The sequence below is a fragment of the Rhinatrema bivittatum genome, chromosome 7 (assembly GCF_901001135.1).
Source record: "Rhinatrema bivittatum chromosome 7, aRhiBiv1.1, whole genome shotgun sequence".
Taxonomy (NCBI): domain Eukaryota; kingdom Metazoa; phylum Chordata; class Amphibia; order Gymnophiona; family Rhinatrematidae; genus Rhinatrema; species Rhinatrema bivittatum.
Genome location: NC_042621.1, coordinates 224,068,987 through 224,081,819, shown reverse-complemented (window position 1 = coordinate 224,081,819; position 12,833 = coordinate 224,068,987). Strand labels below are relative to the sequence as shown.

Here is a 12,833-nt window from a genome sequence, read left to right as displayed (position 1 = left end):
CACTATGAATGTTTTGGTAGTATTTAAATAGTGTTTTTCTCTTGTAGAATTTTTTGGTAAACCTCAAGTTTGAAAGGAGATTTGGAGAGGCAAAATAAAGATTCATCTCACCATTAAAGTTAAGGGCTTTTGAAGAATGTAGAGCAATATGGCACCTAAGTGTATTAATGATTGAAGAACATCGAGGGATGTTAAGTACCACAAGAGAAACTAATAGAAGTAGTACATAAGTACAATTAAAGAAAATATAATGAAAAAATTGTTTGCTATAGTCCCTGAGGAAGCCTAGGGTGGGCGAAACAAATAGGATCCTATAGTGTTGGACATTTGGATTTGTTGTTTTTAAGAACAGGGGGTGTGTGAATGAGAATATGGGGGGGGGGGGGGGTATTTTTAAATTGTTTGTATACAATAATGTATTAATAAATGGGTCATTTGTGATAAAGCAAATAAGTGTTTCCTTTGTGTGAAGTAGGAATATTTCTATTGGGGAACCTATGTACTTTCTATGATATATTACCAGCTGGGATTCAATGCCAAAAAGTGTAGAGTCATGAATCTGGTGTGTGGTAATCCAAAAGAGCTGTATGTTTTAGAGGTTGAAGGGCTGTTGTGACAGAGCAAGAGATGGACCTTAGGGTGATGGTGTCTAGCGATCTGAAGACGGCGAAGCAACGTGACAAGGTGATAGCTAAAGCCAGAAGAATGCTGGGCTGCATAGTGAGAGGAATAACCAAAAAGTAAAAGGAAGTGATAGTCCCCTTGTACAAGTCCTTGGTAAGACCTCACCTGGAGTATTGTGTTCAGTTCTGGAGACCATATCTCAAAAGGGACAGAGATAGGATGGAGGCGGTCCAGGAAAGGTGACTAAAATGTTGGGAGGAGGGGTCTCCATCAAATGATTTATGAGGAGAGGTTGAAGGACCTAAATATACTCTGGATGAGAGGAGGTGCAGGGGAGACATGATAGAGACTTTCAGATTCCTGAAAGGTTTTAATGATGCACAATTGACAAACCTTTCTCCGTTGGAAAGAAATCCATAGAGCTAGGGGTCACATAATAAAACTCCAGGGAGGACGGCTCAGAACCAATGTCAGGAAATATTTCTTCTCGGAGAGGGTGGTGGATGCCTAGAATGCCCTTCTGGAGGAGGCGATGAAGATGAACAGTGAGAGATTTGAAAAGGGCATGGAATAAACACTCTGGATCCCTAAAAGCTAAAGGATGAAAATGAAGAAAAAAGTGCATGGGGGTAACTTGCTGGGTAGTGGTTACTACCCTTAACCAATAAACCTTCATACTGTTGATACAACTCCATTATTGCTCTGTACTTCAACCGCAGGGGGAAAAGAGGAAAAGGAGTATTAGATTCAGATAGCAACCAACAAGGACATAGAAATTTATGGTCTGGGGTAACTTGCTGATGTGGCGGTTACTACTCTTAACCAATAAGACTGATACTTTGATGCAACTCAAACATTGCTCTCTGCTTCAACAGCAAGCCATAACGGGGAATTGGCTTAAAACAGCAACCAATGAGGGCCCTGACTCTTATGGTGTGGGAAACTGATAAACATGGGATGACCTATATGGCGCAGTAGATACTAACAAGGTGCTGGGCAGACCAAATGGTCCATCTAGTCCTTTTCTGCCTTCACTTCTATGTTTCTATGTTGTGTCAGGGGTGAGGTTTGCACAACTTACAGGGAAGACCCTATAGGTCTTCATCGCTGACTGGTGGAGCAGATAGTGCAGAGACTGAGCTGGATCTTCGCCTTTACCAGTTCCTTTCCCCTCAGGTTGAGCCTTTGTGTTCTGGGGGCCAGCAGGTCTTAGGTGGCAGTCTGAGGTGTATGCTGTAGAGTGGTTCAGATGTCAAGCTGTGATCAAGGCTGGTGGCAAGCAAAAGAGGGTTGTTGGTCGAGCTGAAGTCAAGACAGGTGGAAAGTAAGGATGGTCAGGTTATAGGCTATGGCGATTCTGAGAGATGAAGACTGGACGAGACTGAGAGATGAGTAAGAACTCACTCTAGATAGTCGACCTGTTGCTGAAGGGAGGCCCTTTATAGGGCAGAGGTCCTGACATTGGTAGGCGCTGCTGGAATTTTCCCGCCTTGGATCCTTTAAGAAGGACTGAGTCCGGTGTGCTGGAAGGAAATTATAGCTGTGGCATCAGATTGCGAAGATTCCTGTCTGCATCCTTGTGCCACGTGGCCCGTCTGTGTTGGGTGAGTCTGCCAGCTCACGGGCTTGACCCTGCGAACCAGTAAATGTAACAGTTTACTTTTATTTTGCCTTTTTTTTACTTTGTTTTGAACTTATTTTGCTTTTATTTGGAAGTATGTTTGTTTTTCTTTTAAAAAGTCTTTTGTTTACTTCCATCATCTAGCCTCATCCTCTGCCTCTTTCTTCCTTCCGTTTACTTCCATTCTCTACTGTTTCTTTACCTTCCTTCCCTAGCAGCTTTGTTTTGGGCCCCACTTCTGCTACTGCAAGTGGCAGGCCTGATGGCCCTGCTTCAGACTGCATTGTTTTCTCTTGAAGGCAGTGTGGCTACGGAAGTGTCATCTCTGCCTGATTCTCAGGTACAGACCAGCAGCTTAGCTCTGCTCTCTGCACCTCACAAGAGACACCAACAGTGGTTCTTAAACATGTAGAGGCTCCTTTCTTAGGACATGTATAGATACACTTGCCTCTCTTTTGTGCCCACAGCACTTTCTTATCTTCCTCCTTTCAGCCTCTTATCCTAGGCTGAGTGAGATGGGGAGAGCATGCATTGAGTGTTGGGAGCAACAGCAGTGGAGGAGCTCTGGCAGCCCAGGTAGTTGAGTAGGATGCCTGCACCACACAGATTTATCCTTCCCCTTGTATTTGTATGCAGAGGGAATTGGTCCATGGTGATTGGTTTCATGTGTCTTTGCCCCTACACCCCCCCTGCCCCATTGTCTTAAAATTTCAAAGAGACTGGTAGGTTTTTCAGTGCTTCCCTAGCTCTTCTGGTCATTTGAGTCCTGCTCTGTGGAGGTTGGTATGCCAACCAATTTTTGTTAGTACAGATGTGCCTTGGGCTCTGACAGGTGATGGGCATGGAAATTTGGGCACCCCAGTCATGGCAATGAGCAAATGGACTGGTTACCTTTTTTTTTTTTTGCTTTATTATATTTTAGAAAAAAGTGTGTTAACAGGAAAAGTCCTGCATAATGCTTACAAAATGGAGATATGCACCTCTTCCCCTTCTCCTTGAGTCAGGCCCAGCTGGACACTGAACTGATAAACTATTCATAAAGGTTTAGAAGGTGCCACATCCTGAGCTTTTCATAGGCTGGTGATACCCTCTCTTGGGTGATACTCTTCCTCTTCTTACTCTTCTCGTTAGTACTTTTTATACCCTCCATACTCTTACTGGTATTGAGTTTTTGACTGGGAAAGCTTCTGTTGAGATCTGCTGTCCTAGCAGCTGATGGACCTGGTTTATCCCTGTTCTAGTGCCATTAAGAACCTTGATAAATCAAGTCCCTTTTGATGAGTTTACAACAGCTGCCACTGGAGAGACAAGTTTATTCCAGTGATATAAAATGAAGGTGCGGGTGTCAGGAAAGAGACCTTGCTGGTAACTGAGCAAGATGCTGCCTCTGTTTCCTTTTGTTTCAAGAGGATTTTGGGATGATAAAATCTTTTTTTTTTTTTTTCTACCCCCCCTGCCGCCCCCCCCCCCCCCAATTTAGGTCAGTCAGAAGAGAAACAAAAATACTATGACAAGCTGTTAATGATTGCAAAAAAAGATTTAGAAGCAGAAAGAAAAAACACAGCCCAGCTGGGTTCTGAGCTTAGTGAATGGAAAACAAAATATGAGGCGAAAAAGAAGGAAGTAAAGGATCTAAACCTTCAATTACAATCTCAGCTGGATAGCAAGCAGTACAGAGAAGAAGACAGAAAACATCTGGTAGACAAAGTGCAAAAGCTGAAGAAAGAGTTTCAAATATCAAGAGAGCGACTTGAGGAAGAAAAGAAGCGGTCTTCAGACCTTTCTTCTCAGGTAAGTCTTGCATTAGTTATGCCAAATATATTGTGGGGGGTTCCCTTTTTAATGGCGCAAACGTTCTCATTTTTTTTGCTTTTCACATGGCTGTATACACTAGACCAGGGGTTAATCCAGTCTCCGGGACACACTTGGCCAGATTTGCATACAGTGGAGACTGTGCATCCAAATTTATCTTGTCCATATTTGTGAATATCTTGGAAATCTGACTTGGCTGTGTGTCCCGAAGACTGGGTAAAGAACCCCTGTGCTAGGCCTCTGCCTCTGAGCTATAGTCTGGTTACTCCTACCATTCATTTTTATAGGTCATTTTCATTGTCACCTTACATACTTATGCAGGTATCCACATATTAAAAGCCCTCAGTTTGGAGAAGAAGAAAGAAGCCAATGTGATTCTTTTGTCTGCTAATACAGAAATAAAATCCAGTTGATTTAGCTGCCACCAGCTAACCATTGCACCTTGTGATCCATCCATGAGTTTAGTCTCAAAATCACGTTTACATTTTGACGACCTTGTTGAGGGAGTGTCTTTTTTTTTTTTTTTTTCTAAATGGAGAGATTGGTCCTAGCTTGTCACGAAAAGGCCCACCTGTAATTCAAATGTTTTGCTGAGTCACTCTCTGCCCAGAGCGGCTGAGTATAAAATATGGACCAGGAAGAGGAAGGAACCCAGAAAGAAGGCTTGCAAGTTCAAGCCCAGAGAAAAGGGAAACTTGAACTGAATGTTTTGGAGCTAACCAATTTAGCAATGAGGGAATACCAATGTGAACATAAATACCAAGTTTGCTGAGCCCAAGGTCCACTGAGCCCAAATATCCAGTCTGACAGTGGCCAGTCCAAGTCACAAGTACCCAACAGATCTCAAAAAGCAGATCCATTTCTTGTTACTCGTACTCTGGGGAAATAAGAATAGCTTTTTCTAGTCTGACAAATATGTTATAGACTTGTTCTCCAAGAACTTGTCTAAACCTCCTTTAAACCCAGCTATGTTAATTGTCTTGGCCCACATCTTCTGGCAATAGATTCTGCATCTTGACTGCACAGAATAAAAAAAAAAAAAACAACTTTCTAAGATTTGTTAAATCTGCTGCTGGTTAGTTTCATGGAGAGTCCCATTGTTTGTGTCTGGAAGGGCAAATAACCATCTTTTATTTACCCATTCCACCTTTGCACCTGGCAGGCAAGTTACCAGGTGGTCCTCATATCCACCAGCCACCCTGCTATCCACATTTCTAATAATTGAATCACCAACTATGATGGCCAGCCTAACCCTTCCCTCCTGGGCAGTAGCCCTGGGAGATTTGTCATCAGTGCGAGAAGACAATACATCACCTGTAGAGCAGGTCCTTGCTACAGGATCACTTCCTGCTACACCAGGGTGATGTTCTCCTACTGGGAGACCTTTCTGATACAAGGTAGCACTGGGGCTGCCAGACTGGATTTGGGACTTGGCTACTATGTCCCTGTAGGTCTCATCAATGTACCTCTCTGTCTGCCTCAGATCCTCCAAGTCTACTGTTCTAGCCTCGAGAGATCGGACACTATACCTGAGAGCCAGGAACTCTTTGCACAGAATGCACACATACAATCTCTCACTTGTGGGTAAAAAATCATACATGTAACACTCAATGCAAAAGACTGGAAAGCCCCCTTCTTGCTGCTGAACTGCTGCCTTCATCTTAATTTTATTGTGCTCCTAGTTAAGTTTAGGGTACTAAGGAAGTTTGAATTAGAATACATTAAATTTATAAGTGAATTTACTAGTTAATCAGCTAGTGTCCTACATGGGAATGATTAAACTTTCAATAAGGGCTGGTACAATAGTATGATTTATATAACAGCCTGATTGATTTTTAATGAGTGTCTCTTGCCTAAAAATCAAGGGTTGAGTGTGTGGGAAAGACACAATAGAATTAACTATCTCTGGCTTGCTTATTACCTCAAACACACACAAACTCCAAAGAATATATCCCACTATTTCACCTTTCTCCAAATTGAAGGGTTTGTGGCACGCGCTTCCAGTCCTCTTCTATTGCCTGATGTTGGTTCTAAGTTTTCCCCCCTGGAGCTTCATTTTGTGACCCCATAGTTCTACTGTTTCCTTTCCAGTGGAAAACATTTGAAGTTCATGCATCGTTAAAACCTTTCAGGTATCTGAAGGTCTGTATCAAAACTCTCCTGCACCTCCTCTCTGCAAGGTATGCATACTTAGATCCTTCAACCTATCCTCATAAGTCTCCAGATACAGACCTAACATCATTTTGGTTGCCCTTCTCTAGATCTCCTCCATCCTGTCTCTATCCTTTTTGATATTCAGTCTCCAGAATTGAACACCGTATTCCAGATGAGACCTCAAGGACATGTACGAGGGATTATCACCTCCCTTTTTTTTTTTTATTGGTTATTCCTCTCTATGCAGCCAGTATTCTTCTGGTTTTAGTTATCACCTTGTCACATTGCTTTGCTGTTTTCAGATAGCCAGACACTCACACCAAGGTCCCTGTCTTGTTCTGTGCACATCAGTCTTTCACCCTCCCATAACATACAGCTGTTTTGGATCACCACATCCCAGAAGCATGACCACTCTTCAAGCTTTAAGTCACTTTTCATTCTCTACTCCTTCCGGCATGTCCACTCTGTTGCAGATTTTCATATCCACAAATACATACTTTACCTTCTATATCTTCCATAATATTCACAAAGATATTGAACAGAACCAGTCCCAACACCGATCTCTGTGGCACTCCAGTTAACATGGTTCTTTCTTCAGAGCAAATTCCATTTACCATTCCACACAATCAGTCAACAAGTTTGTAATCCATGCCACCACTTTGAAGCTCTTTCCCAAACTTCTCACTTTATTCACAAGCCTCCTATGTGGGACCGTATCAAAAACTTTGTGGAAATCTAAGTAGATCACATTGAGTTCTGTTCCTTGATCCGATTCTCTAATCACCCAATCAACAAAATATTACATTAGTCTGACAGGACCTTCCCCAGTGAATCCATGCTGCCTCAGGTCCAGCAACCCACCTGATTGTAGATAGTTCACTATAATTTGCTTTTGCAGAGTTGTCTTCTTTTATTTTACCATCACTGAGGTGAGGCTAATCAGCCTGTAGTTTCCACCCGCCTCTGCTACCACTTTTGTGAATCAGGACCACAATTGCTCTTCTCCAATCCAATGGCACGACTCCCTATTTCCAGGGATCTATTGAACAGCTCTTTCAGTGGATCTGCCAGCACATCTGAGCTCTTTCGGTATCCCGGAATGTTTCTCATCCGGCCCCATGGCCTTATCCACTTTCAATTTACCTAGCTCTTCCCATGCATCCTCTTCTGTAAACGTCTCCCCCATCCCCCATCTATTGTCTTATCAGCCAGCAGTTGTTCTCCTTCAGGGTCGTCTTTAGAGGACACCGATCTGAAGTATTTTTGTTTAATATTTTAGCAGTTTCTTCATCTATCTCCACACATTGCTTCATGTTGTCTTTCATTTTTACTTTACCGCTTCGGGCCTCCCTTCTTTCTCTGTATCTGAGAAATGTTTTACCACCTCATTTTATCTCTAGGGCAATCCTTTCTTCCGCTTGAACTTTTAGCTTTCCTAATTTTTCTTTGTTGGTCATTTTTAACAGATTCTTCCTTGTGTTCTTTTTTTTGGGAGGGGGGGATCCTTTATTCTTCAGTGCTGTTCTTTTTGCCTTTATTTTTTAGCCTCCACCTTTGAAAACCAGCTCAGTTCTTACTCTTGTATACTTTTCCTAACCTATAGATTTGTTGCCTTTGTAATAGCTCTTATTAATTTGGCTCACTGTTCCACCTCATTCATTCTCCCCAGTCTTTGTTTTTCTTCCACTTAAGACTTCTTTTTTTAATGGCCCTTATTTGAGAAATTCTAAACTCAGGTTTGCGTGCGACATCTCTGTATTCTATTTGCGATATCTGATGATCACTAGTACTCAGGTGAACCCCTACCCAAACATTAGAGACCTTCCCATTAGTGAGCATTAGATAGAGTATCATACCCTCCCTCATGGGTTCCATTGACATTTGTTTAAACAGCACCCCTTGAAGAGCAGCCACTATTTCTCTACTTGTAAATTCTGCAGAAGGAATACGCGAAACCACATCCAGCAGATTAAAATCTCCAACGAGCAACATTTCTCCCTTTTTTCCCCCCACCTTTTGGATGTCTTCAATCAGATCTCTGTTCAGTTCTTCTGTTTGAGTCAGAGGCCTATAGATCACATCAGTAAAAATGGAAGTAGCAGCTTTTTTAAACGATGGTCCATAATGCTGCTTCTCCACACCACATCCCTTGAAGTTCAGTTGCTTGGATATTGTTTTTGACATAAAGAACTACTCCTCTTCCCCCTCGTTGTCCTGAGTTATATCTCAGGATGGCTATATCCCAATCATGAGAATCGGTGAACCATGTTTCCATAACATCAACAGTGTTAGTCTGCCTCCACTGCAGGTCTGGGATTTTATTGCTCAGACCACAAGCATTTGTGGTCATAACTTTCCAACTTCTCTTTCTAGACACCTTTTCAGTTTTTGGGTTTTTTTTAACTGATTTGTTACTTTCTCTTCCCACTTCCTGTATTGCTTGGGAGTAACATGCCAATTTCACTGGCCACCTCCTGCCACCCCCATTCCCTAGTTTAAATGCCCGATAATGTATGATCAGAATTTTTCACTTAGCATCCTCTTTCCTGTCACAGACAAATGTAAGAACATAAGAAAATGCCATACTGGGTCAGACCAAGGGTCCATCAAGCCCAGCATTCTGTTTCCAACAGTGGCCAATCCAGGCCATAAGAACCTGGCAAGTACCCAAAAACTAAGTCTATTCCATGTAACCATTGCTAATGGCAGTGGCTATTCTCTAAGTGAACTTAACAGCAGGTAATGGACTTCTCCTCCAAGAACTTATCCAATCCTTTTTAAACACAGCTATACTAACTGCACTAAACACATCCTCTGGCAACAAATTCCAGAGTTTAATTGTGCGTTGAGTAAAAAAGATCTTTCTCCGATTAGTTTTAAATGTGCCCCATGCTAACTTCATGGAGTGCCCCCTAGTCTTTCTACTATCCGAAAGAGTAAATAACCAATTCACATCTACCCGTTCTAGACCTCTCATGATTTTAAACATCTCTATCATATCCCCCCTCAGTCGTCTCTTCTCCAAGCTGAAAAGTCCTAACCTCTTTAGTCTTTCCTCATAGGGGAGTTGTTCCATTCCCCTTATCATTTTGGTAGCCCTTCTCTGTACCTTCTCCATCGCAATTATATCTTTTTTGAGATGCGGCAACCAGAATTGTACACAGTATTCAAGGTGCGGTCTCACCATGGAGCGATACAGAGGCATTATGACATTTTCCGTTTTATTCACCATTCCCTTTCTAATAATTCCCAACATTCTGTTTGCTTTTTTGACTGCCGCAGCACACTGAACCGAGGATTTCAATGTGTTATCCACTATGACACCTAGATCTCTTTCTTGGGTTGTAGCACCTAATATGGAACCCAACATTGTGTAATTATAGCATGGGTTATTTTTCCCTGTATGCATCACCTTGCACTTATCCACATTAAATTTCATCTGCCATTTGGATGCCCAATTTTCCAGTCTCACAAGGTCTTCCTGCAATTTATCACAATCTGCTTGTGATTTAACTACTCTGAACAAATTTGTGTCATCTGCAAATTTGATTATCTCACTCGTCGTATTTCTTTCCAGATCATTTATAAATATATTGAAAAGTAAGGGTCCCAATACAGATCCCTGAGGCACTCCACTGTCCACTCCCTTCCACTGAGAAAATTGTCCATTTAATCCTACTCTCTGTTTCCTGTCTTTTAGCCAGTTTGCAATCCAAGAAAGGACATCGCCACCTATCCCATGACTTTTTACTTTTCCTAGAAGCCTCTCATGAGGAACTTTGTCAAATGCCTTCTGAAAATCCAAGTATACTATATCTACCGGTTCACCTTTATCCACATGTTTATTAACTCCTTCAAAAAAGTGAAGCAGATTTGTGAGGCAATACTTGCCCTGGGTAAAGCCATGCTGACTTTGTTCCATTAAACCATGTCTTTCTATATGTTCTGTGATTTTGATATTTAGAACACTTTCCACTATTTTTCCTGGCACTGAAGTCAGGCTAACCGGTCTGTAGTTTCCCAGATCGCCCATGGAGCCCTTTTTAAATATTGGGGTTACATTTGCTAAGCTCCAGTCTTCAGGTACAATGGATGATTTTAATGATAAGTTACAAATTTTTACTAATAGGTCTGAAATTTCATTTTTTAGTTCCTTCAGAACTCTGGGGTGTATACCATCCGGTCCAGGTGATTTACTACTCTTCAGTTTGTCAATCAGGCCTACCACATCTTCTAGGTTCACCGTGATTTGATTCAGTCCATCTGAATCATTACCCATGAAAACCTTCTCCATTACGGGTACCTCCCAAACATCCTCTTCAGTAAACACCGAAGCAAAGAAATTCTTTCCGCGATGGCCTTATCTTCTCTAAGTGCCCCTTTAACCCCTCGATCATCTAATGGTCCAACTGATTCCCTCACAGGCTTTCTGCTTCGGATATATTTAAAGTTTTTACTGTGAGTTTTTGCCTCTACAGCCAACTTCTTTTCAAATTCTCTCTTAGCCTGTCTTATCAATGTCTTACATTTAACTTGCCAATGTTTATGCTTTATCCTATTTTCTTCTGTTGGATCCTTCTTCCAATTTTTGAATGAAGATCTTTTGGCTAAAATAGCTTCTTTCACCTCCCCTTTTAACCATGCCGGTAATCATTTTGCCTTCTTTCCACCTTTCTTAATGTGTGGAATACATCTGGACTGTGCTTCTAGAATGGTATTTTTTAACAATGACCACGCCTCTTGGACATTTTTTACTTTTGTAGCTGCTCTTTTCAGTTTTTTTTCTAACAATTTTTCTCATTTTATCAAAGTTTCCCTTTTGAAAGTTTAGCACGAGAGCCTTGGATTTGCACACTGTTCCTCTTCCAGTCATTAAATCAAATTTGATCATATTATGATCACTATTGCCAAGCGGCCCCACCACCGTTACCTCTCTCACCAAGTCCTGTGCTCCACTGAGAATTAGATCTAAAATTGCTCCCTCTCTCGTCGGTTCCTGAACCAATTGCTCCATAAAGCTATCATTTATTCCATCCAGGAACGTTATCTCTCTAGCGTGTCCTGATGATACATTTACCCAGTCAATATTGGGGTAATTGAAGTCTCCCATTATTACCGCACTACCAATTTGGTTAGCTTCCCTAATTTCTCTTAGCATTTCACTGTCCATCTCACCATCTTGACCAGGTGGACGGTAGTATACCCCTATCACTATAGATTTCCCCAACACACAAGGGATTTCTACCCATAAAGATTCAATTTTGTATTTAGTCTCATGCAGGATGTTTATCCTGTTGGACTCTATGCTGTCCCGGACATAAAGCGCCACACCTCCTCCCGAGTGCTCCTCTCTGTCATTGCGATATAATTTGTACCCCGGTATAGCACTGTCCCATTGGTTATCCTCTTTCCACCATGTCTCTGAGATGCCAATTAAGTGTATGTCATCATTCACTGCTATACATTCTAATTCTCCCATCTTACTTCTTAGACTCCTGGCATTAGCATACAAACATTTCAAAGTTTGTTTTTTGTTTGTATTTTCATTCTGCTTTATAATTGATAGGGATAAGTTAGAATTTTTTAGCTCAGGTGAGTTTTTAGTTACAGGCACTTGGACTACTTTTCAAATTATTGGAACCTCACTGTCGGGATGCCCTAATTCTAATGCATCATTAGTATCCTTTAAAGATACCTCTCTCCGAACCATGCGCTGCTGAGCGACTGTCGGCAATCCTTACCATATAATCTTTTGTTGCTTCATGCATGGCCCCAGCCGCCAATGTATCCAAAACCACTTTCCTTACACCAGCTTTTGAGTCAGGTTACCAACACACTGTAATGAGACTGGCACCAATTGCCATTCTGCATACATTTAATGGATTCTTAGATTATTGCTAGTTGTAACCTGCATGCATTTTTGTCAGCTTAAGGTTTTGGAATATAGACCACCTCCAGTGTTGGAGGCAGCTGGAATTATTCATACAGATGGTAGGCCATTAGAGAAATCCATAATGTTCTTTCTAGCCTACCTTCTGAAAAAAGAGAAGCTTATGCAGTCCCCCTGGGTCTCTCTCACTAATGTTTCCCATTTGGTGTGCTGTTGACCCCAAACTTTCAGGGCATGTCAAGGGAGCCAAGAGGAGTTGGCCACAGGTTTTATTTTTCTGCATCCACTTATTGTGCAATTGTCATCTCCCAATAACTTTGTTTTACTTCCGATCCACACCTTTGAGGATCATAGCAGGGTTATTTTTTGGGGGGGATCCATGTATTCTGTGACTATATGTGCACAGTTTCATTATCTAATAACTTTTTGGTTTTTCATCTGATCCCCTACCAAATTTTCAGAAATCCAGTGACAAAGTTGATCATGAGTATTGCCTTTTTTTTCCTAGATCCATTTAGGGTGCACACATTCTGGAAAATAAGCTCCATTATTTCTATGTGGACCTTCTAGTGTCTCCTGACACCACCTTCCCACCATCCCACTCTCCAAGTCACACTATATGGTCCCTATTTTCTAGGGCCCCCTTTGCTAGCAATTTAATTTGAAAGTTGCTTAATTGTGAAAGAAATAGGAACTACGCTCCCCTTCCTCTAACTCCTTGTCGGCCTCTCG

General features: G+C 41.7%; 1 protein-coding gene across 4 annotated transcripts in view; it reads left to right on the top strand.

Moving 5' to 3' along the window:
• The window catches only part of CEP55 (centrosomal protein 55), a 127,726-nt gene that overhangs the window by 72,092 nt on the left and 42,801 nt on the right, over positions 1 to 12,833 (top strand). For all 4 annotated transcript variants that reach the window (XM_029609900.1, XM_029609897.1, XM_029609898.1 and 1 more), the window contains exon 6: positions 3,726 to 4,036. In XM_029609900.1, the coding sequence (XP_029465760.1) occupies positions 3,726 to 4,036 (311 nt within the window). The remainder of the gene's footprint in view (positions 1 to 3,725; positions 4,037 to 12,833) is intronic.